The sequence below is a fragment of the Nuphar pumila genome, chromosome 4 (genome assembly GCF_984573655.1).
Source record: "Nuphar pumila chromosome 4, dmNupPumi1.hap1.1, whole genome shotgun sequence".
Lineage (NCBI taxonomy): Eukaryota > Viridiplantae > Streptophyta > Magnoliopsida > Nymphaeales > Nymphaeaceae > Nuphar > Nuphar pumila.
Window position 1 is genome coordinate 11031774 of NC_143252.1, and position 25888 is coordinate 11057661.

Here is a 25888-nt window from a genome sequence, read left to right on the forward strand (position 1 = left end):
AAAAACACAAAATTTATGGATTTTTTTCAAATTCCCCCGAGTTTTTGAAAAACGAGAATTTGCCGCGTGCTTCCTAACCCTAGCTTGCCTTTAAAAAAAAAGTCGGGGTTCCGATGCACAAGTCTCAATGCCGAATCTAGCTGATCGGATTTGGATTCGGTCCGGATGTCGGATTACATCCGACCCGTTAACATCCATGCTCAGAGCCCTATTTCGGTAATTCTGGTGCAAATTCAAGCTCCTATATAAGGGATGCCGTCTAGGGTTTCTCTCCATCTCTCTCTCTCTCTCTCGCAGAAGGCAAGCCGCGATGGGGCGAAGTAAGTACATTTGTTCCTCGCCCTTTCTTGCCCTATTCTCGGTTTTTTCTTTCCTCGTGTGTTTGTTTCCCCTGGGATCTTCGATTTCATGAGCTCATATTTTCTGTTCAAGCTGCGATTCGTTGCTCGCCTTTGTCACATTTTATTCTAGTTTCTTTGTGGTTAACGGTGTGCGAGTTTGACTCGTAGGAATCTGATACCGGTATCGTACTTGAACTTGATGATGGTCTTGTTTGCGTTGGCAAGGAAGAAAAGCTAGATTATATTTTTCGTTTTTTTTTTTTTTAAATTTTGATCTTCTCTTCTTGATAGTGTATCTGCATGAACTAAAATAGAAGTGTTCCTGATCTCCCCCTCTACGTCTAGTTGGTGCCTTCATGAACTAAAACAAAGGTGTTCCTTACCTCCCCCTCTGCATACACATCTAGTTGGTGCTTTCATGATCTGAAGTAGTAGTGTTCCCTGCCTCCCCTCTACATACACATATGTATGGTGCCTTCTTTTCAATAATAATTAGTGCTCCGCCTTATCATCATTTATGGGTTAAGGTTATCATCATCTAGGCTCCAAATTGTTTCTACAATAACAATGGCCAAAATGGAACTAAAAATGGAGATGGATATATGTATTTACTTGAGTGAAATTAACCATAAACACTGACCTCTGTCTTACTAACCAACATTGTCAGTTGTCACAGTGTATTTGAAATTTAGTAGCATATTGCTTCACTTTATCAGCTTGAATTTGTTTGAGTTGACCATTAATGAATGGAAAACCCATTTGATATTGGCCGAAGCCTACCTCATTGGTGGTTAATGTATCCTGAATTATTTGATCAGCGATTTTAGGCAATAATTGGTAAACAAATCTTGTGTCTTGTTCTTGCATCAAAGAGTGACTATTTTGATTCTATTGAAGGTGTGAACACAAATTTGATGTGAATGTTTTAAACATTAAGAGTAAGAAAGATCCTGATGGCTTTTTAGCTAAAGGTATGGTAACTGGCCTTATTCTTGGTAACGCCAATGCTGATACCAGCACTTCTGGACACTCCAGATTTAGTTATTTGAGTGTTCAAATATTCAATAAGTGTAGCTTTGGACTTTTTTATTTCAAATTAAACATACTTGTGTATTTTGTCTAAACCACAAGCATCTTGATGACTTTATATATTTATGGATTTATATGAAGCGTCAAACAAAGAACTATGAATTAAAAAGGGTAGTACTTTATTCACTTTTAATTTCATACAACACTGCTAATTTTGCACCCTCCGTTCCAGATCAGCGTTCAAACATGCTTTGTTCCCTTTACAGTTTATGCATGCTTTGCCATCTGTCTTTGTGGATTCCAGTTCAAACATGTTTCTCTTTTATGTGTGCTCCTGCATGTGTGCTATACATACACCCATGCATGATGGGTGCATGCGTGCATACATACATACCTACATGCATACATACATAAGTACATGCATACACACATAAGTACATGCATACACAAGTCCTGGACACATGTCTAGTTTTTTTAAGCCTCACGTGTCAGACATTCTGTGCTCATTTTGGGTGCCAACACTATTCCTTTATTGGTAACATAGAACTCATGAGATGTGATTTTTTATGGGAAATTTGTTAGTCCTGATTTCATTCGGGTAGTTAAAATAGCCAAGGAAAGAAAGAAAAAACAGAAACAATACTAAGAAAAAACAAAGACAAAACTAAGAATGAAACATTTGCAGTTGTCGTTTATGCACTCTTACCCAAAAATACATTTGAAAAAGGCAGAAGAAAGAAAGCAATAATGGTAAACGGTATATGGTAAACTTATATGCTTATATGGTGGGAACTAGCTGACCGTGTTAAATTGAAACCATGACTTCAATATGAATGGTATGATTTAATCCTAAGACTTGATGCCCTATCAAGTAGATTTAAAGGTGGAAAAAGTTGGAAAGGTGCTTATTATTGAGTGAGACAAGTTGCTGGTAGTAGTGGGTTGCTAATGCAGTAGAGGAAATGGTCTCCAGTAAAGAGAAGAAGGCAGTAAAGAAAGCTTTATTGATTAAATCAAGTCATCTATCAAATGATTTGAGATCTCCAATGTGGAGATTGCCATTGATGTTTTGTTGCTCGAAAATCCAAGAAGATACTTAATGGAGGTTGATTTAACTTATTTGGAGAAAGAGTATAGAGAAAATGTTAAGGTGGGATCTATCTTGAGGACACAATCAAGCAACAGGTCATAGTATATCTACTGGCAAAACATATAACTGGAATTAGGTTATAACTTTTGATCACATCTAAAGTGTCTGTAGGAATAGTTTTGCGCTGATGAGTTCCAAGCTAAATGCCAATCCACTCGAGGCTTATGGACCATTTTGATCAGTGGAATTTGACTGAAGTAGATAGAGTTTTACTTTTGTCCATTTAACTAATCCAAAGATTAGATTTAAGTGTTCGGTTGGCCTATCATCCTTAGATTTGAGATGTATTAGCTTGGGATTTGCCATTGGGAGAGCACAAATAGACAAATTACCTATTGATTCCAATGAATGCTTGTAAGACTCTTCACAATAATTATCACCAGTAAGGAGTGTTGGTACATTTATAAATAATGCACTTGAAAGATATGTTACATTTTCAAGGTATGACTAATCGACTGTTGTTGATGATAGGAAGAACACACAGCTTCAGGGATGTTGTCCCCCCGCCCCCTTGCCTTCCTCTATTTATTTGGTGTTCTCTTCTCTTAACTTGTTTCTTCATCCTATATCATGTCCATCCTTCCCAATTAATGCTATTTAGAGCCTGTTTGTTTCATCGCATGGAAGGGAATGCCCTTTCATGGGAAAGGCACAATCTTCTAAAAAAATCCTGCCAGCTCAGCTTTACCTTGAAAATCCTTTCACATGGGGGGAGGTGTGAAGGGATCTTTGCGGGAAATGGGAAGGAAGTGAGAAATACTTTGCCCACTTGGTCCAACATAGACTTCTCCTGGTATTTTCCCTTGAAATTGGCCTCAAATAAATGGGTCCTTGGAGTCTTCAACCTGTACAGCATGCACAATCCATCTCAAAAGATAATCTGATCCCATAACTTCCTCTAATGTGCTAAAAATGTCTGAATCTTTAAATCATTCCTAGGTTTCTTTGTATTTCACAAAGGAATCATAAGTAGTATGTTTTCCATGTTTTTTGTCATGTTTTTGTTGATTTCTTTCTTTGTAAGATAAAATTAATATAGTTAAATACTGGAAAATGATACTTAACATTGTGGTCATCCTTCTTGTTAATGACTGGAAAGTGTTGTAATTTGTGTTGGGAGCTATCTCACTATGAATTTATCAGCAAAAGAATATCTCAAGAGATTAAAGAGGCTTCATATTCCTTTGAAAGGTTGTGGTTTAATCCTAACAAGTTATTATGTAAAAGAAAGAAAGGAATAAATACAAAATAAAATTTTGTTTTGTTGGTTAAAATAGTCTCATAATATGATTGGTATTTTGGAATTATAGGAATGCTTAAGAACTTTTATTTTGAAAATTATCAGAGAATATGTTGTTGTGCGCTTGTAATCAGCGATTTTCTTGAATGGGTTAGACTTATTGATAACAAACGGCATCAACCATATTTTATGATGTGAAAGGCCCATTCACCTAACTACATGGTTACTCCATCTCTATCCGCATCGTATTAGATAGCTGTTTTTTTGTGCCAATCGAATCACCAAACTTCATTAGCAAGTTTAGGCTGCAATCGTTTTGGCCAACATTTCCGGTTTATTGGCAAAGATGTTTCAATCTGGTTCTAACCTTGGTTGACTTGCTTGCTTTCATCCTTACTTCATGGTGTACTGCATGCCTTTCTAGATTTTCTGTTCCTAGGTTTTTTTCTTTTTCATCATGATACTTTATAATCAGAGGTTTTCTTTGGACGTGTTGGTAACAAGAGGCATAAGCCATATTTTTAGGATGGAAGCCCCATTCACCTAAACTACATGGATACTCCATTTCTACTCTCATATCATGTTCCACAACTTTATTTGTGTCAATCAAATAACCAAACATCATTAGCAAGTTTATGCTGCAATCATTTTCTCCACTCTCAGGCTTATTGCATAGATGTTTCAATCTAGTTCCACCCCAGGTTGACTTGCTCGCTTTCATTCTTTATTTCATGATTTGCTTCATGTCTTACTAGATTTTTTCTTTCTATTTTTAATCCCTATGAATATATAGGTTGCACACAATTTTGTTCTAATCTTGTTTCTCTTTCTCCATGCAGGACCTGCAAGATGCTATCGTCAAATCAAGAATAAACCATACCCTAAATCACGTTATTGCCGTGGTGTTCCTGACCCAAAGATCAGGATATATGATGTGGGGATGAAGAGGAAGGGAGTGGATGAATTCCCATTCTGTGTTCACCTGGTGAGCTGGGAGAAGGAAAATGTTACAAGTGAAGCTCTTGAAGCTGCTCGCATTGCCTGCAACAAGTATATGACAAAATTTGCTGGAAAGGATGCCTTCCATCTTCGTGTCAGGGTGCACCCTTTCCATGTCTTGCGAATCAACAAGATGCTTTCATGTGCTGGAGCTGATAGGTATGCTTCTATCATATATTTTGCTCTCTTAGAGTGGAGCTAGTAAATCCACTGAATGACACCATGTTGTAAGTCGATAGCCGAGTAGTCCTTTGGATGCTAAGGAACTTTTCCATTAATAAAATTGTTTTCTTGCCTGTGCTTATTGTCTCAGGGATTCATATTGTTAGATAGCTGGTGCTTTTGAAAATCTGAGACCTTTTGCCTATTGTCTATGTGTTTACTTGGCTCTTTAGTTTTGCTAAATAGATCTGTTTGTGTGTCAATTCTTGTGAAAATTGTGGTTGTGTGACCTTGTAGTCATGGAAAATGTTCTTTTGGTTTTTGCTGCTACATGTGATGGTGAGTCTGAGTTTCTTAAAAAAAGCATCTTTTCTTGATTTCCTCAAGGCTCCTGACTTTGCTTGCCTGGTAGCTATCTCACATAGAAACATCACATAGCATGCATATCCCATGTCATCATCACTTGGCAGTGGACATGCCATGGTAGTTAGTGAATGCCATGCCATCTGACCTGTGTCAGATGTCAACAGTGTCCCTACCTTCATTTTTTTTCGTCCTTGTATAATTTTCATTTAAAATTTATCGGTGTCTATATGTATTTTGATGTTTAGCTTCAATTTATTAGCTGACATTCACTGATCAACATAGTAGCCTAAAACTGCTGTTGAAGAATTTGCACTTAAGATATATATGGGAAAATATGTGGTGATTCGGTACCATGATACCATACAGTGGTACATGCTCTTGTTTGTATAGATTTGCCACCAAATGGTAAATCTAGCTGTATAGATGTGTTTAGCACAGTTTATTTACTATGTTAGAAGGATTTATCATCTCTAATACACCATAAGATTCTATGTTTGAGACGGTGAAAATCAATGGCTCACATATCCTGAAAATATGGGTGATTTAAAAATGGTATAAAATATCATGTTTGATTCAACTTTAACGCATGAAAATAATAAATATAACATGCTAAACATGATCCAACTGTTAGATTTTGTTGTTAGCACTTAGATCTATGTAAATCAAGTGTGTACCACCATAAGCTTATGGTGGTACTGTATCACCATAGAAGTGCCCTATATGTATATGCGCTTTATTGGATTAGATAAAGAATTTTGAATGTAAATAAGTGTGCATTACATACATATAAATTGTATTGTTGTCCTGCTGTCCTGGTCTTACAGAACTCCCCTGTCATACCCAGCATATCCTGTCATGTTCCATATCCATCTTCATGCTATGTGACATATCTTGGGAGCAAGATGATGTCAAGGTGGGATCTAGACTCTAGATTAAAGCAACACAAATACTTGTACACACATGCAATTGATTAGTTTTAATTTTCTTTTTGGCTCTCAAAAGAAAATGCTGAGGAAATTCCATTTCTATCTCTACTCTTAGATTTGATCATTAGTTTGATTGGTTTTCTTTGTTTTTGAGCTAAAATTGTGCAGATTTTCATGAAAATCTGCTTGCATTTTCTTTTCTGATATCTTAGATGCCAATTAACACATTTTGTTTTGGAGGAATAAACATGATGGCCAACAAACTTATGTTTTTTTTGGGGGATCTTGTGATTATTCATCAGACTCCAAACTGGAATGAGGGGTGCATTTGGGAAGCCTCAGGGAACTTGTGCACGAGTTAACATTGGTCAGGTTCTTTTATCTGTCCGTTGCAAGGACAACAATGGAAACAATGCTCAGGAAGCCCTGCGTCGTGCCAAATTTAAATTCCCTGGCCGTCAAAAGATTATTGTCAGCAGGAAATGGTAAGTTGATCTCTTTATCCCTATTTTTTATTTTTCTCTTTTATCTTTCATTTTTGTGAGAGTTAATACTTTTTGTTTCGATCATGAATGCTTGTGTCACTTCAGTATTTTCCTTTTTCTTTTTTATCAGCAATTTACATGATGGTGGTTTTCTGCCTCGTTACATGGTTTTTGTCTTGCTTTAATGGCTGCAAGCAATGTTGTTAAAATCGATTCACCAGCAAATGACGAGTTATTAAGCAATAACAATTATTTTAAAAATATTAAATAATGTTTTTAATACCTTCAAAAATATCTTAAAATATTGGATTGGAATTACACTTGAATCGGCCCCATCTGAATCAGCCAAGGACTGAATCGGCCGATTCAGCGATTCAGTCCGGTTCTGACATTGGCTGCAATTAATGTATTCTTAATGGCAATAACTTGGAAATGGCCATTTTGTAGGACAAATATGAACTGATGGAATTGATTTAGAACCTCTACTTTTTCTTTTAGTTGCTAAAATCCAAATGAATTTGGACGCATTTCTGATATCCATATAGGAAGGATGACACTGATAAAATTACTTTCATGTTTTTTTTTTGTTTTCTGTAGGGGTTTTACTAAATACAGTCGCACTGATTATCTCAAATGGAAAGAAGAGAACAGAATTATGCCAGACGGAGTTAATGCTAAGGTAAAGACTTGGACTAAAGTTGCATATTTTTCACCTTTTTTTCTATTCTCCCTGGTTTGCCATTCCTTATAACTGTCTTTTTGAAAGGAGCCATATAATCTGTTCTTGGTTGGTTGAACCCTTTATCAAGTACTATTTTTATTTTATTTTCCACCAAAGAAATATCTCCCATTTGAACTTAAACGAGAGAACTATTTTTTTCATGGATATTTACTGCTATAATCAAGTTTCTTTTATTTTTCAGTCCTGTTTGGGCTGGCCTTGTTGCTTTCTTAGATCCCTCCTATTGAAATCTTGTTATTGCGATGGAAGGCAACCAATTTAGTGCATGCATAGTTTTTGGTTCCATTAATTTACTGGAAGAGGTCGCGAACTTTGTACTGGGTTTTTGTTTTGCCAGAGAGAGAGAGAGATTTGTAGTTTGTGACCATGTGGGAGGCTCAATTCTATCATTTTAATGGTTTTCTTTGCAGTTGCTTGGATGCCATGGGCCTTTAGCGAATCGTCAACCTGGAAAAGCGTTTTTGACAGCAACTACAGCCACATAAACTTCATCTATTTAGGGTTGAATTTTTGTTTTTGAACTTATTTTCAACTTACTCTTGGCATTATTGATGATTTTGTACCTTGAATTATAGACTTTGTCGCTTCTTGATTCGCCGTAGAAATTTTATAACTAGTTTTGGATGCTTTTACTTGTACCTTGAATTATAGACTTTGTCGCTTCTTGATTTGCCATGGAAATTTTATAACTAGTTTTGGTTTCTTTTACTAGTATTAAAATTGATGTTTGAGTTATCGACTCTTGGGATTCTTCTCTGGGAACCGAATCTGATGGATGGAACCACTTTCATTCTGTTCTGGGTGGGGTGACCAATGAGTTAAACTTAGCGTGAATATATGTAGATCTTGTTGGTCATAATCAGTTGATTGCATGTCCTGCTGATTCTTCAAACGGGGGTGCAGATATAGAACTTAAAAAGCAGGGTTTGCTTGCACCTGTATTATATATAGGCTTGTATGATCAGTTCTTAGATTTATTATTATTATTTAATTATCTGATCGGTTCTCATTTGACCACATTTGGTTGCACCTTTTGTTTGTGTTTTTTGGGTTAGGCCAAGGGAAAGCCCCCCTATCACCAAGTACTCACTGGCAGACCTCTGTTTGTTTTAACCCTTGAGGGGTCCATGCATACCGTTGAGTACCCTCATCTTTGACTTTGTGGGTAAGGATGCCCCGGTGGGTTTCCAAACCATGGTCATCCCATGCCAAATGACCAACCATGGTTGCCCCTAAGCCCTCTTGGTCTGATCTGGTTGGGTTTCCTAATGACATGGTTTAATTTTTAGTACAACGTATTTAGTTTGGATCCTAATTTGATTGTTAAAGTTTCATTCCATGATGGATCTGTGATCGGCTGGTTTCTGGCCCATTTGCACCTTCCTGACTTCAAGGTGCGTGGTTTTCAGCTTTGAACAAAATGTTTGGAAATGTAATCGGTTCGGCCACTTATAGCATCAGCACCAATTTGCTTTGACAATCCTTTTGAGACAACCACCAAAGTTAGAAAAAATAATTAAATTGCACTACTGATCATCCTCAGTTATTACATTTAAATTATGCGTTTTTCATATTTGTTTCAAAAGACATGCTAGACCCTAAGGGCTTGTACGATGGTGCGGGTAAAAAAGCCAAAAGGAAACATTGAACGCTGCAGATGCGTGGAACTCCGTTCACTGCTTTCATAATTTAAGCAATTTATCGTTTCACCCTTCTCTTACAAAAAAAACAGGGATGGGGAGCAAAAAAATGGTTGGATTTTACCCTTCACACTCGCTCTCACTCTGACCCTGAACTCTCTCTCCTCTCTCACCCCTGACCCTAGAGCTCCTCTCTCTTTGATGAACCTCTCTCTCCGGCTAGGTCTCTCTCACCCTGTCGAACCTCGGGGTGGCTCTTCTAATCCGAGAAGAACCACACAGCACTCTCTTGTCAACCTAAGGTGTGTCTAATCTGTTCTTTTCTTCCTTCCATTTCATCTTTTTGCCCTTTTCTCTGAACTCAGATTTGTGGTGTCACGGATTCTCTTGAATTTTTAGGGGTTTTTGTTTGGAGGTTTTGCTTTTAAAAATAACAGATCTTGTGCAAAACACTGTTTCTTATGCTTCTTTTTGGAGATTTTCTAAAGTTTTTGAACGAAACAATGTTTAGGTCTTTTATCACTATTTTTTACTTGGATCGATTTAGGATATTGTAGATCTCCATAAATTTCCTCTGTATTTCTTTTACTGAGACTTTTTTTTATTGATAGTTTTTTGGGAGCCATGACGTGATCCAAAATAAAGTAATCCGACCCATTATCCATGTCTGCCCAAGTTGTCCGCCCATCATCACAACATCTGAGTCTGGTCAAAACAAACGTTGAACTTGGCCCAGTTATAGAACCAGTGTTCTATCCATTTTGTTTATTCATTTCGTCCAATCCTATACAAGCCATCAAACAAATCCTAAACCCACTCGGTTCATCATTTGGACAAAATAACCAAAAAGATCTCAACATTTATTTCTTTTAACGGTTGGCATTTCAAATGCATTAAGAAAAAACAGCTAATTGAATGTGACAATTGAGAAGTTAAACGTTTCTGTAATTTGCCATGAATATCATTCCATCTAGTAGTTGTTTGTAGGGCGAGTAGGTGCTGACCTTGGGATGTATTGATTCCACATCCGGCAGAGTTCTGAACTCATTCGCATGAGTGAAGGTCATGGCTGCATTTCTTTGCAGGATCTAGCCCACGAACTGTGGGGAGAACCATAGGATTGGATGACTCCTGATGGCAATGGCACCACCTTCAGCCTAGCGGTCCATCCAACCCAGGCCTCAACCTGATCCATCACCTAACGTTATCGCCAACACCACCGTGGGGATAATGTTCTGTAGTTGAATAGGGAAACTGAGCAACCCAAAAGAACTGACCAATGAAGAATGCAAATTTTGAAGAAAACAAGGAAATTGAGGAACTATCGAGTATTGCATATTCACCTTGAAACAAGTAATTCAGCACCCTAGAACTGTGGGGCTCAAACTGCCAACTTCGACATCCGCCTGATCAGAGATATACGGACTTGGGGAGTTTGGTTCAAGTCAAGGTCTTACATTAAGTCTGACGCACCATGTGGAGCATGGGATCTCAGGATTCAGGAAATCACCCTGCATCAGGTTAGATAATTTTCAAGCATCGATTCTAAACAATTCTGACTCGATGCAGGTGTCAACTTCATCAAATTGCTTGTATTCAAGGAAATCAATGTACATTCGGAGTTCAACAGGAATATAGTTTGTACCTACACTAGTTCCGGTAGCATATTTAGTAATAGTAACTATAGTCCACTGGATCTTGGTAATCCATGCTTACCAGTTCCATTTCTAATGATTCTATGTGATAACCAGCGCAGAGATCACAACACTCAAAGAAAAACAGCAAACAAGGGAGAGATGACAAGAACACGACCTAAACTTTCTCGCTTCTACACTTCACGTATACTTCTCTACATGTTCAAGTAATTTGTAAACTTCGTAAAACCAATATCAGGGTGGCAGTCACAGCTATCCTACAACTTTCCTTTCGCTAAGGCATGACCTGGTGTAAATGTTGCTAATCATGCACACGACGCCTAGCTGCTCTTTCTGACCGCTTGATGGACTCCTCGTCACGTCGAATCTTCCAAGAGACAGCCTCATCCAAAAGATTTGAAGCTGTTGTCAAGTCCTTTCTAGTTTTCTTCTTTGTACCAACTTTGGATTCCCCACTGTTTAAGTCTGAATTTACTAACGCCTTGATTATGTATATCTGGAAAATAGCACCCTTAAAATGTGTCAGTTGTTTTATCTTGGAAGAATAAAAATAAAGAATTGAATTTACTAATCTACTGTACATGATAAATATTGAATCACCTTTTATACAGGGCCAAAAACAGAGTAACCTTTTTTTGAAGGATGCTGCTTGATTAATACTAAGGGGCATTTTTTGGAACAATATATGCTTAAGAACCAACAGAGAAGTTAACGACTGTAATTAATTAATATACCACTGTTTTAGAACTTTCCATCAATCAAAGAAATGAGTGCAGATCTACCAGACAGCATGGCATAGGGATGGATGAGGATGAATCTGTTGGCCTGTCTGAAATAAGAGGATTACTATAATGTGATATTTTATATTTATTACAATATAAATATCACTATACGAGGTTCTCCTATAATAGCTTACATTCTTATGAAGTGAAAATTATGTGAAATTTCTCAACCATGACAATTCCTAGAGGAGCATCTGATGAACACTTCATTAACAGGTAGTTTAAGTGGTGCATAACCAAGGCCACCTGAACAGCAGTATTTTGTGGTTTACAATTGGCATGCAAAGACACTAATGCAGTAGCCATAGTCACACTCGCACTGGTGCATGCATGCATTCGTGAACTTACGAAGGATATATAAATAGTGGATAGATTATAAATTTGGTATTTGGGGCCTAGGTAGAGTTGTTTCTTAGCAAATATTGAACAAAGAAATGGCTCAAGTGACTTTGCAGATGGCAACAAGAAAGACTGGTCCAGAGAGGCAAATCACCAAGTTCCATCAGTATTAGGAAGGAATAAATATTGCAATAGTAACATATCTCATGAGTGCACCAAATATGTTTGATCCTTGATTATCAATATATTCAGAAGCAGGCTTTAGGAAGTACCATATCAGTACATTACAACTGAGCTTCAATTGGATGATTTCCTCCCAGAATAGCCTTCATGTTAGGGTGTATATAGATGCATTACTGTACTTCTTAACATAGTACAACATGTGATATGCTACTTGAAACCTGAGAAGTCCATATCACATTTGTGAAACCATGTTCAAGGTGCAATGTAGCTGCAGCATATATATTGTATGATTCACTCCTTATATGCAATTTCTTGTATTTCCTTGACATTTTTAGATTCTAGACACTTTCGGATGTAATTTTTATTTCATTAGGCTGATTTCTAGCTCTACTATATAAGTAAAGGCCCATTTTTGCATTTAGGTAGTGCTCTCTAGATGTTGGAGAAAAGAAGAGTACGTTTTGCTGATCTGGGCATGATTGCTATTAGAGCACTGGACTCTCAAAGCTTCTAGATCTCATTTCTTTATTAATATATCACAGTATACATTCCTCAAAAGAACATACAGTATAGATCTATCACTCATGCACTGCAACTTCTATGGTAGAACAACTGAATGTTCAATAATTTATCTAGTGGACTAGCTCTATTTGTAATTGTTTACTTTTGAATTTTCCCCTTTTATACTATTTTCTAGTGTATGTATGAGCTTTTATGATTATTTATAAAAAGTTTCTATATAATACCCATTAAGATTTATGAGATGGTTCACTTCATACTCTGCAGCCTCGTCTTAGAGGCATTTGTGTTATTTTCCATAATTATATGTATTTATACAAGGCTCACAAAGCCCAATGAAAATACTCTTCATAACTGTGCCTTTCTTAACCATGCATAAATAGGCGTGAGATTATTCAACCAAAGTTGCACATCATGTGCATGATAAAGATGAACAAAATCATAGCCCCAAGGCAGGAAACAACTGATGCAGTGAGTGATAGTCCAAGGAAAGAGGCATACAGGAATCTCATGGAAAATTACATTCAAAAGTTTATATCTGCTACAATGGTTATCTTAAAACATATGGATAATTGATATAATGTTTCCTGTTTACAACAATTATTGCCCATGTAAGAGCTTTGCTTTGGGTAGGAGTCGTGGAATGAGGATAACTCTACGCAACCAGAGTTTGCTAAGCTAGGATGGTTGCACCCTGGCATTGCCTTGGCAGGTTCTCCAACATGAAAAAATAACGAACAATACTGTAAATAGATAACATACTACAAAAGTGTGGTTTTTCAACAAATTTCTGATTAAAACTATAAAAAAAAATAGTTGGAACTTTAATGACACAAAACTGTCTCCGTGTTGAAGAATCTTGATTACTTGACAGTAGAAACTATATGACCCCCCAGAATCAAAAACATGTTTGTAAAGGCAATAAATTTAATACAAAATGCTACGAGGTTCCAAAGACTTTGGAAGTATTAGAGTTCAGATTCAAGCTCCTGGAGAAGCAATCTTTTTAACCAAGCTCCCAAAGATATCTCATATTTCTAAACAAAATTCTGCTTAAACGATCAGTGGAAAACAAGAAACATGCTTAAACCAACTGCTCTCATTCCATGTTGCAAAAATATTAGTACAAGTAGCGAGATTTACTAACAGTCAACTAGTAGCCAAAAAGATGATGAAAGGTTTAGAAGGAACCTTGAATCGTGCAGGTTTGCTCAACTCAAATACTAAAGCATCTCCATCATCCACATCATGATCTATAGAAAAACCTCTCCAGCCTGCACTGAGACCCGTTCGGCTTGCAATGTAGAGAGAATCATACTCCAAGCCTTTTTCATCCTCTAACACCATTCTCAAGTCATGGGAAGGAAGGTACTTTTTGCAGAATACTGAAGGAAGCCCCTGTATGCATATCATAATATATAGTCAGAATATTGCATAAAATGCTCAAATGCACCACAATGAACTAGGATAATAAACAGCTTGGACACCTATATAAATTCATTATGATATCAGAACCAAATGGATTAAGGAAAAAAGAATGTCTTTTGTTCAAGGAAATTTTATCAGTTAAATGAGTTGCAGTAGGATGAGTCTTACTAGCCAAAAACAACCAGATACATGTGACCGCAACATAGACTTTACAAATGATGGGTGGCCAGATTTTAGATCATTTCTAAACTTTTCAGCTGTTTCAATTGTGTAGAGTCGCTCTTCATGGCTGGCAGAACCGACTACATGTCTTCTTGATGATCTCCTGCCAAAGATGAATGCTTGTAACCAGTATTAGCTATTTAAGCAGGTGCTGATAAAATAGAGCTGTTTCTTAACACTCCACTCGTATAAAATTTTTAACCTTTGGTAGTAACGAGAAGTGTCCACATCCACCTGTCCCAAACACGGATGGACTTCAGTTCTCAAAGAGTAACAGGTTGAAAGTGAAACCACCACATGATAGTGACAAAGAAAAACTAAATAAAGATAGCAATATAGATATTTCACTCCAAACACCAAAACTTCTTACTTAAAACTAGTATTGGCATGGAGCTATTTATAAAGTGATCCAAACGGCGAGCGGGGGGGGGGGGGGGGGGGATGTTGAAAGTGTTTTGTTATTTTAAAAACCTGTAAGTAGGGTAAAGATCATCACCTAGCTTATAGTTTAAAATCAGTGACTTTAATGCTATATTACCAAAAATCATGATAAATATAATTTTGACAATAAATTAAATTTATCTGTCACTGTGCTGAAAACCAGTGGAGATGCTACCATCTTGAAGAGTGACACTGCCTCTAATAATATCCAGTCTTACTGTGACTGAACACCAGTATATCACATGCCTTGTTTCTTCAACATCCCCTGGGTTTAATGCTTGGTCGGTGTTAGTCACTGTTGGAACAATCAAAACTTTTCCCCTTGATTATCACCATTTTGACATGGAATTGGCTGGAAACCAGGAAGCACCCATCCAGCTGCTAGCCAATCCAGTGCCAGATGGTACTGCAAAATACTGGTGTTCCCTCCTACCACACCCACACACACACATACATATATACATGCATACATACATATATAATTACATATATATGTACATAACACACACATTTGTGACACGGCCAATACATGCATACTCAAATCTCAAAGGACAGATATCATACTTCACGGTATATAGGAACTGGGTTTCTTGCAACTCTTGATGAACGGCGAAGCTCCAAAATGTCAAGATCAGGTTTCAGTTTTGGCCTCGGAGGACGTTGCTGTATTTGAAAATAAAGGAAGTTGAATAATCATAATCAACTGGCAGTGATGAAGACATAATATCTGAAAGTACAGCAAAGGCAATAATCTCACATTCATTGGTCAGAGATAAATAATATCCAAAATGATATGATTTGCATTAAACTTAACTACAACCTACCAATTCCAGCTACTGAAACTAGAAACTGGAGAAGATACCATCCCATTGGTTTGGAACCCGCCTACCAACATTAGGCTTCAATTGAGATAAAGAGCAAGAAGTTGCCCTCACAATAGATGGCTCAGCTTCATGTTTGTATTAGACCACCAAACGATAACCCTTTTGACAATGGCTAATGTCCACACCACCGACACCCCCACCTTCCCCCCACCCCCCACCCCCAGCCCGACTTTCCAGTGTTCTTCAATAATTTTACTAAACCATTTGTTCATTCCTGAGATACAACCAAGTGTTTTTCAACTGCAGAGAAATTAACATGTGAATCACCATAGCATTACAAAACTTGTTGGGGGCCTTAGGTCCAAAAGAACTTGGCAATGTAGATTAGGCCATGGACACACGCACAACAACATGAGTTGTATGTGATAAATGAACTGCTGTTATCCTTAACCAAGGGGAAGGTTGAATCATAGTTTGTGAAACTCCAGAAAAAAAAACAGTCTTTTTCAAAATATTGGTAAAAAACTCATGCTTTGTGAGGAATTTTTGGAACACGAAAAATTATATTTAGAAACTTGCTTTTCAGAAAAATGCATTGATTCAATTATATCTCATCTCAGGTTCAGATCACAATGCATCTAGAATTCAAATCCCACAGTTCCTGCACCCTAACTTGATTGTCAAAGTAAAAAAACTTTATATATATATATATATATATATATATATATATATATATATATATATATATATATATATATATATATATATATATATGAGAAGGGGCATGGTCCTACCCCTTGTTAGGACCCTCCAAAAATCATACTTTCAGCTATTTTTTGCTTGATCTGTACCATTAGATGTGTTTATCATTGTTTACTCCTTTGAGAACGTGTATTTGATTAAGATTCTTTATGCCCAGAAGTGTATTTTAAAGAGGTTAAAAAAATCAATGGTTGATAACATACTAAAATTTTATGATTTTTACATCAAATCAATTTGAAAACAACTTGTTTCTTAGTAAATAAGCAATGATAAACACATCTAACAGTTCAGGTTGAACCAAAACTACTTGAAAGTATGATTTTTAGAGGGTCCTAACAAGACCTAACGAAAAACAGCGTAAGACCAGCCTCTCTCTCTCTCTCTCTCTCTCTCTCTCTCTATATATATATATATATATATATATATATATATATATATATATATATATACATACATATATATAATCCTAAATTATATATTATTTGCTAACTTTTTGTAGCTCATATTTTATGTTTTTTTTTAACGCAAAGCCTTGTTAATTATGTATTCAGTATTTAACGATTTTTTTCTGTTTCACACATGTTAACCATGGTTTGACCCTTGAGGGGATATACCCCTGCTTGATAAAAGAGAAAACAAAAAAGAAAAGAAATGTAATGCAAGTAGGTGCAATCTCAATTCTGATAAAATCATGATTTTCACAGAGAAACATCTATACTAGACTTAGACGAAAGCTTCGCTGATCCTCGTTCTACCTCGGTTTACAATCCGAACAACAAAAACAAGCGAGCTATTCGACCATAATTAAATTCACAAAAAAAGAGAAAATAAAAGAAAATGACGTGAAATTCAATATTTGATGCTACTCGGATAATTCCATCATTGCGAAAGGAATTGTCATATCACAGTCAAATCAGTCTTCGGTGAAATGCTAACATCATGATCATAAATATCACACAATTCGACGAAATTACCCAAAAAAAAGGAAAAAATGTATTAACCATAGCCATAAAAAAGCAAAATTAGTAATTTAAGCAGACCGAACATGTGCTTCTAGAATCGATTAAACAAGAATTCAATCTTGAATTCATGCATATAAATAAATCACCAATCCGATCGATACGCATCAAAAGAAAATCAAATGAGAAAAAAAGGGCGATGCATTTTACCACAGAATCGGTCTCCGCTTTCACGACTTCCAAAAGGCTTTCCGATATTCCCGAAATCCCTAGATCCTAAAAATGAACAAAACAAGAAATTACAGACACTAACAGAACTCGCAACCAGTAAAACAGCTATAAAAGAAAAAAGAAAAATCGAAACAAAAATCTCAAAAAATCACTAGAAAAACTCGCCTGAAAGAAACGATTCTAAGGTATACAGAGAAAGGCGATAAGGATCGGCAGAAATTGTTGAGGAAATGAAAGAGAGAAAAAAACGGAAAAAAAAAAATCGGAGGTTTCGTCGTTGTAGGGTTTCTGAGTGGGAAGCGGAAAACGATTCCTCTGTTTGGGAAGGAAGAGATGAGAAAAAAGAAAAATGGAGCGGAGGAGGGAAAGATTCTCTTACTTGGAAACGCTTGAGGTTGTCCTGAAGCCTTCGGTTGCGAGCTTCTTCATACGAGTTCCCCATTCTCTCCCAAACGCTGGATTTCCGGAGAGAAGGAAACCCCCCGGAAACCCTCTTTCCTCAGCCAAACAGGTAAAAACCCTAACGGGGTTGGCCTTTATTTCCTCTTCTTTGTACGGTCACAAGAATGGCCAGTACGGTTCGTGACTTTTGACTAGGGTTTAAAATGGGTGGAGTGTGCAGATGAGCCATTATAGATAGGGTTGGAATTGGGAAACAAGCCCTGCTGCCCTGGCTCCTCATGAACTTATATAAATCATAAGGCTCTACTTCGCTTGTAATTCTTGTTTTTGAGACATGTTTGTAATTATACATGTTAAATTTAGTCTTCAAAATCTTTACAATTTTGGAGTCTTATTAAATGACTTTGTCAATTAAAAAAAATATGAAGTTTTCATATTTTATAAATAAAAGGTCACAACCTTAAGGAGAAGCAATGGATAAATCCTTCAAAGTGACCTTGCTATGTGTAGTCAAGAAGCAAACCCAAGTTAGACTCGTTCTATGTGATCTTAAATATAATATGAACAAAAAAAAAATTGAGACTAATTCTCTTTTGAGGATGGTTCAAGTTAAAATAAGTTGATCTGGCTTTATGCTTTTTTTTTTAATCAACATAGATAAAAAAAAAAACTTTAGTAGGTGAAATGTATGCATTCTCTCTCTTTATGTTGTTATAAATTTATGTATATTATTCATTTAAATTTGTACTTGGACTATCTGTCTATATTTGAGTTGGATCATAACTCGAAATCAGTAGTAGTTTGTATACTCACTTTGCAGAAGCCATAACTTTGCAACCATATGTTAGAATTTTGTGATTTTTATGTGTTGGAGAGCATATTTAATTTTCTATATTCTGTATTTTTAAGCTAAAAGCATTTTTTTATTCTTTAATGTCTGAAATTGCATAACAATGAAAAAAGTTTTTTTTTGTAGATTTGACTTCTTATTTAAATAAGCTTAATTGATCTTGTTTATAATCTTCATTAAAATCATATAGTTGATTATAGAATATATTTATATATATATTTTATAATTTCAAGTATGAATTATTTAAAATTTGATTCATGTAGATATGCTTAAATATTTCAATCGATTAAAGATTGTCTCATATATTAATTTAAAATATTGTTAAGGAATCAAAACTTTGGCATTTAATATTGTTGCTTCTGCTTTTATATATTGTATGATTTTAGTAAATTGGTTGTACAAAACTATTTTCATAGAGAGAAATTAGCAAAGCTATTTGCATGGCTAGATGTGAAAATCTACAAGCAAAAGAAATTAGTAAAGCTAGTTTATATGTCAAGTTACAGTAAAAACTTAATTTCCTTCAAGAAGACCCAAACAACACTAAAAACCTATCAAAACTATTCATTGAAACACATTTATCAAATAAGACTTTTAAAATATCTTTTCAGAATGTTGGTTGAGAACTTGAAAAAAAATTCGGGTGTCGACAAATTCTCATCTTTGTTATTGAGCATACGAAGTTCTTTTGATAAAAAAGAAGTTGACATACCAAATTTTTTTTATTCTAACTAAGCTGATGATTTTCCCTATAATAAGATAATCCAAAGACAATGATTTTTATTCTTATTTTGTTCTTATAGTCTTGTAATCTTGTTATTGTTTTTTGTTTTGATCTTATATTTTGCTATGGAGGAATGTTAAACCTTACACGAGGGTCTCTTGACACTTGTCAAAGTGAGATTAGGGGTCTTGTCGAACGAGGTCGGTGTACAGTGAGGCATTTACTGGCATTGTTAGGATTGAGTCATGGTCCTGCCGAACTTAAGTAAGTGCACAACGACACTAAACTAGCTTTGCCAAGACAAAGTTAGCAACTTATTCAAAAGTTCTACCAAAACACGGTCGGTGCACCGTGGTGGGCACGAGGGTGTTTCAATGGCTTTGCCAGGTCTGATGTTTATTGATTTTCATTATGATTTTATGTTTTTATCATATTTTTTTTCAAGATTTTCTGGCTTTTTATGGAAATTGTATGACTTTCTAATTTTCTATTCTTGATATGCATGTGATTGATCAAATAGAACTTATCGAGATTTTTTTTCATGTTTTTGAAGATTTTTATTGACTTTCTTGGGTTATTTTTTATTTTAATTTTATTTTTCTATTGTCTCTTTTTCTTTTTCCTTTTTATTTTTTGCCCATGCTTGGAGATCTTACAAATGTGATATATGGTTTATTGAATAAAAATTATTTATTAGATCAGAAAAATTTGAGCATGTTTGCAATGCCTTGTGATGTTTTGTTTTTCTTTTTTTCAAATTCATGTGATTCCCCAATAAAGTGTAACTTATAACATTGGACGAGCATTTCATCCATTGTTAGGTAAAAAATGCACCCACCAATGATTGTGCATGCCATTAGACATTAAATGAAATAAGGGCTTTTAGTGATGATCGCAACTGTCGTTAAAAATAAATTTTTGATCGGGGAATTAGCGGTAGTCAACACGCGGTTGTCTTTCGATGATAACCCATTCACTGTTATGGTTTTTTAATGTATATATATATATATAAAAAAAAATCTAACATTAAACTAGTTGTGGTTAATAGTAAATAGATTTAATCTTATAAAAATAACTAAATTACCCTTAAAAGAATAATATATTGAGAATTATTGGCTACTTTTTGAGCATTATAAGTCTTTTAAATTTGAAGGAACTAATGGATAGGACAGAGGTCTTCTAAACCTTTGGTATAGGTTTAAATCCTATTGGACGAGAAACAAGATGTCACTTTTAGCTTTATTGATTCATTATGTGATGATTTTATTGAAAAAGATCATAATCACAGTATTTATTTCACATCATTATTACATCGGCATATCATAGGAAAAAATAAAGATAGATCAAAATGCTCGTAAGTGAACTAGACTATTGGGATTATGTCTACGATGGCAGCACTAGCTCTAATAGCGCTTGGTGGCTTTGGCAACCATTGACGAGTGTGGGCAATTTTACTCCCTAACTCAAATCGCTTGGCTTTGCTCTGTCACTCATTGTAAAAAATAAGAAAGTTTTATAAGAAAATGTAACAGGAGTTTGTGGGTTTTTTTCTACCAATTGGGACCCTCCCTTCACCACTTTCATGGGGATGGTCTACAAGTACTCTTTCTACAAGACACTTAACTAGCAAACATTTAAATCCAACTCTACCCAAACTTTGGCAATCTTCTTCTGCCTAGCACATGAAAAACGGGGTCGAATCCGCGACTTCTAGCACCAACACCTTCATAACTTGACTCCACGGGGCAGACAAAAACGAAAAAAATAGGAGGGAGAGGTACCCCTTTTTTGAATCCATCAAATTTTATCTTTTTTACCTACAAATTAATTATATATTTTAAAAAACATTAATTTTAAGTGTATTTTAATCATTTTAATATGTTTGAATTCATCTAATGCTAAACACAACTAATTTAATTTTAGATTAACATATATATATATATATATATATATATATATATATATATATATATATATATATATATATATATATATATATATATATATATATATATATATTACAAAACTTAAAGTACTTTATCTTTGGGCCCGTCCAAAAGGTTTGGACAATGGTATCTAAAGCAAGAATTCAATACAAGCAAAGGTTCAAGACTATCCAATATGCCAAAATTGTGGAACTCTATGATTGTGCTCAAGCAAGTCAACTACGCAGGACATTTATCAAGGGGTAGGTTCCAAGGGCTTGACTTATCTTTGTTTATCACAACTATTACATTGTCATTGCTTAACCTACCTAATCTACAAGTTAGTTATCTTTGTATTTATTTTTAGATATTCAAACCATGGGAAGCCCACTTGACTAAATAAAAGGGTCATGAATCAACCATGACATTCAGTACCAAATAGATAAATTATTGATTGAAAACATTATTGTTTATAATGTGCATGATGCATGTGAGTATGGGTCAATCACGTTTACAATCTCATCATGGTTGTCATTATGGGTGTCAACGGGTCGGGTTTACCCGGACCCAACCTCAACCAAACCCTATAGGGTCTAGATATGGTGATAAATAAGAAGATCCGATTAAAACCTGGGTCCAGACCCGAAGGTCTGATTAATACATGGACCCAAGAATAGTTTGTGAAATTTTATACCAGACTCAGACCAGACCCGAGTTTTGATTAAGACCCACAAATTTCAATGTAAAAATGATAAAAATATGGTTTTACTGGGTATGCTCCGGATCTGGTTCATATAGTTCTTATCGGATCTGAGTATGATTTTTCTTACAGTGAACCTGATTAGACCCAGGTCTGGACCCGATACATACCCCAAAATCAGGTCCAAGTCTAGTTCTGCCTGGGTCCGAACCAAACCTGACCCGTTGACACCCCTAGTTGTCATGTATGACATTTACAGTCACCACATGCATGCCAATAAATGTATCACGTGTAGGTGGTTACTGCATTGGTTCAGATCGGGTTCAGATTGTGTTCATTGGACTCATTCTTTAAACATGCCTAAAAAAATCGATCTAAGACCCAACCCAATTCGATTTGGGTGTACCTTTTGGCCTGGGTATAACTGAAATTCTAAAACTCTATGGGTTAATGGGTTTGGGTGTAAACAGGCTGGTTCGTAGGATCCAATATGGGTTGGATCTTGACCAATATTAGATCCTATAGGATCAGGGTTTGGAAATAAATAAGTTCTAATTAAAAATTCCATCAGAGCTATAGAGTTCGGTTATTGTGTGAAGCTGAGTATGGATAAAAATTCATACTAGACGCGGTCCTGACTTGAGTTTGGGTTAAGATCCACAAAGTTTCAATGTAAAAAAAAAAAATAAAATAAAATAAAATATATATATATATATATATATATATATATATATAAAAAATCATTTTACTAGGCATGGAATGGATTTGGTTTGTGTAATTCTTATAGCATTTTGGTATGCTTTTTTTTTTTCTTTAATTGTATAGTAGGTCAAAATGAATTTGGGTCCAAGATCATTACCAGTGTTTGAGAGTCAGATCCGAGTCTAGACCCACCTAGGTCCAGTGAAAGTCCGACCTATTAATACCCCAATCCCAACCAGTTACACCCTTCAAAGTTATGTAACCGTAATTCTTTTTAGATAAAAAGGTATGTGAAGTGATCCTTGACCGCTTAAGATCATGCACCAACTGATCAACACCAAGGAAATGTTGCCAGTATCGGAATTTAAACTGTATCGTTTGGCCAACGATTCAGGTGTATCGGCCCATTGTATCGTTTGGAAATGGCTAACAAATAATTAAAAAATTATTACATGTCAATCAGCACGTGACACATGTTAAACCCATTAAAATAATATTAAAAAATCAATTTTAAGTATTTTTTTACATTTATTCAAAAATAGCCGATTCAGGTCAGTGTCGTATCGATTTTCTGGCAATAAGATACGCATCGGTCGATAGACACCGATACTGACAACATTGTCACAATAATGAATGAAATCAATGAAACTTATGCATGCTAAACAAGGTCTACAAATTATAGTGACAAAAGTTTAAAATGGCAAAATATCATTTTTCAAAAACTTGCGAGAATTTTAAAATTTTCATAAATCTCACATTTTTTTGGCAAAATCTTGGCAATAAAAAATAAATTAAAAAATTTAAAAAATATTTTTTATAAAAAAATATTAAGAAAAACTATTTAAAAATAAAAACACACGGTTTTTCATGATAAATAGCCGTTTAAAACATAAATATCACGTTTAAATCACGGTATTTATGTTTTTTCATAAATCTCTCGATATTTGTCACTGCTCCAAATTCAGCAGCCGAAAAAGCAGCATTAGTTCATTCATCTGGGCCATAAGATGCTAAAGATAGACGAATAGGACGTGGGCGCATCTCAGATACGTGAGCATGATTTCCATGTGATCCCTCCTCTTGTTCAACGCGCAGTTTCACACCTCAAGTCCAAAATCGTGGAGAGTACGGTCACGCGCATAATAAATAAAAGGAAGGGCTTTTTGGTAATTTAGTATTAAAAAAATAGAAGTGGAAAAAGAAAAAACCACGGGCAGTGGTCAGGTTTTTGGTGTGCCCCGGTTTTGAACATCGCTTTTTATTATATCGTGGGAGCGGACGGCGTCCTCGATTCGTGGATCGCCGAATTGTGGGCCCTACACGCCACCGGTGGAATTACAACCATTGTCTCTCGACTTAAATGACCATAATGCCCTTAGATTTACTACAAATGCCTTTCTCGTTGGCTGGATTTACAGAATCCTTGGATCTGGACCAAAGATATACCTGAGTATCATATTGAGATCTTTCTCTCTTTAAGCTTTAGATTTTAAATATAATTTAAAATTCTGTTTGGAATGTGAAATGTGACCCATTGCCAAAGTCTGGAGGTGGAATTAGGATGGTATTTGACACCTTCAATTCCACATTTCACTTCCCACCTACAAAAGGGGGTAGTTGCCAAATGCTACATCAGTGCCTACTTGGATGACTTTCCCAATGCTCTTCCCGTTATAATTTCAACTTTTCAGCTGCTGGTAAATCTTAGATTGAACCCTTAAACTCATCCTACACAATCATGTAGATTTGCTAAAACCACAAATTTTGGAGATTTGGTAATTACATTCTTAGCTACCACAGACTGAAAGTTGTGTTTGGGAGGAGGAGAATTGAGAGGGGTGATGGGAGCGAAGCTTAAAATGGGAGATGAGGTTGGAGTTGTTAACATATCTTTATGAAGATGTAATTGAAAATGACTAGTATCTATTCTTAATACCATCCACATCATTTATCAAGACAAGACAGGATTCCCAAACACCTGTAAGGGGGTAAATGGTATTAATTACACCCTCATTAAATATCATCTTCACTCTTATATTTGGTTCTCAAATGTTATGACCTGAATTTCAAAAGATTGCAAATTTGAGCTTTAGGATCTACACATTTTTTTCTGCAAACATTGAGGATGATCTAAGCTTAAGTGAGACCCAAGAAAGTAATGATATAACAGCTAACATGGCTTTCCTAATATTTGATAAGTCAAAGATGGAGAGTCTTAATCATGAACAGGAAAAGCTAGACATGTGTCAATCCGCAAAAGCATGACAATTAAGGAGTAAGGTCCACCAAAGAGGTGTATGATGTTGGAGAGTCCTAAGGGACATCTCATAGTTTTAGAAGTTAATTAATATTAATTATGTTTGGTTTATTACTGAAACACTTTTTTATATTTTGTTTTGTTAGAAGTCCTTAGCTAAGTAGGAATTCTAGTTTAATTGGTTTTTGCCCTTTTTAAGTAGATTGAGGTTTCATATAAGTATGACTCATCTCAAACTTTACCTGTATAAAGTCTTGAAAAGCCATATTGAGCATTGAATAATATTGAGTTCCTCCAAAGCCTAGTTGTCTTCCTCATTTTCTCTCTCTTTATCTCTCATTACTCTTTGGCATCCCTACCCTCTTTTTTCATTCTTCCTACTTAGACATCTCTGCCTTATTGACATATTCTTCTCTTCTCTCTTTCTGATCTCACCTGACACTTCAAGTAAGGTGGTGGATCCAGCCTATGTAAAGGGCCCAAGTCTTTCTTATGTTTCTTTCAGATATTTAGGAAGGTTACACTGTCTGAAAAAAATCATTCGGAAGCTTCTATAGTTGTGGTTCTATTGTACTGTCCTCTCTGAAGCCTAACTCAAGTAATTAGTCATTTATACCTCTGATATTAATATTTTAAACTTGTAACTAGACCTTAAGTGGTGTTATCTTGCTTTTCATAACCTTAGATCCAAAACCACATCTATACCTGATTAACCAAAAAACCCTTTTGTTATCGTTTGAATATCTAATGATCCTTGACCTCAAATATCCAATCCTAACATTGACACATGTCCCTAGGTATCTAGGGAGACTTTTGTTTAGTTCATACCAAATCTAATCCGAAACCCTTTTTCGATTAACCTTCAAAGTCATTTTTAACCTATTAGATTTTCTTATTTTCTTA

General features: G+C 35.5%; 2 protein-coding genes across 4 annotated transcripts; one reads left to right on the forward strand and one right to left on the reverse strand.

The window, feature by feature from the left end:
- Positions 1-224: 224 nt before the first annotated feature.
- Positions 225-8121, forward strand: LOC149839360 (large ribosomal subunit protein uL16). The gene is made up of 5 exons (XM_090004091.1): positions 225-320; positions 4600-4918; positions 6516-6698; positions 7296-7377; positions 7851-8121. The coding sequence occupies exons 1-5, from the start codon at positions 311-313 to the stop codon at positions 7923-7925; spliced, it is 669 nt and encodes a 222-aa protein (XP_089860217.1). The 5' UTR covers positions 225-310; the 3' UTR covers positions 7926-8121.
- Positions 8122-10648: 2527 nt separating this feature from the next.
- On the reverse strand, positions 10649-17921 carry LOC149839361 (B3 domain-containing protein Os05g0481400-like). Of its 3 annotated transcripts, none has more exons than XM_090002504.1 (7): positions 17805-17921; positions 17405-17470; positions 15214-15312; positions 14411-14442; positions 14155-14311; positions 13750-13956; positions 10649-11231 (listed from the first exon to the last, which is right to left on the reverse strand). In XM_090002504.1, the coding sequence occupies exons 1-7, from the start codon at positions 17865-17867 to the stop codon at positions 11037-11039; spliced, it is 819 nt and encodes a 272-aa protein (XP_089858630.1). In that variant the 5' UTR covers positions 17868-17921; the 3' UTR covers positions 10649-11036. The 3 variants fall into 3 exon arrangements, with proteins under 3 accessions (XP_089858630.1, XP_089858629.1, XP_089858631.1); XM_090002503.1 differs by having other exon boundaries at positions 10649-11246; XM_090002505.1 differs by lacking the exon at positions 10649-11231 and adding an exon at positions 12944-13273.
- Between the last annotated feature and the right edge of the window lie 7967 nt (positions 17922-25888).

What these genes read in the sequence shown, in the direction of transcription:
- LOC149839361 (XM_090002503.1), bottom strand. Translation starts at nt 17,867, where the DNA reads ATGGGGAACTCGTATGAAGAAGCTCGCAACCGAAGGCTTCAGGACAAC. An exon ending in ACTTCTCGTTACTACCAAAG is followed by an intron (nt 14,312 to 14,410) that starts GTTAAAAATTTT and finishes CATCTTTGGCAG; the next exon opens with GAGATCATCAAGAAGACATG. An exon ending in GCAAACCTGCACGATTCAAG is followed by an intron (nt 11,247 to 13,749) that starts GTTCCTTCTAAA and finishes ACACATTTTAAG; the next exon opens with GGTGCTATTTTCCAGATATA.
- LOC149839360 (XM_090004091.1), top strand. An exon ending in TCATGTGCTGGAGCTGATAG is followed by an intron (nt 4,919 to 6,515) that starts GTATGCTTCTAT and finishes ATTATTCATCAG; the next exon opens with ACTCCAAACTGGAATGAGGG. An exon ending in ATTATTGTCAGCAGGAAATG is followed by an intron (nt 6,699 to 7,295) that starts GTAAGTTGATCT and finishes TGTTTTCTGTAG; the next exon opens with GGGTTTTACTAAATACAGTC.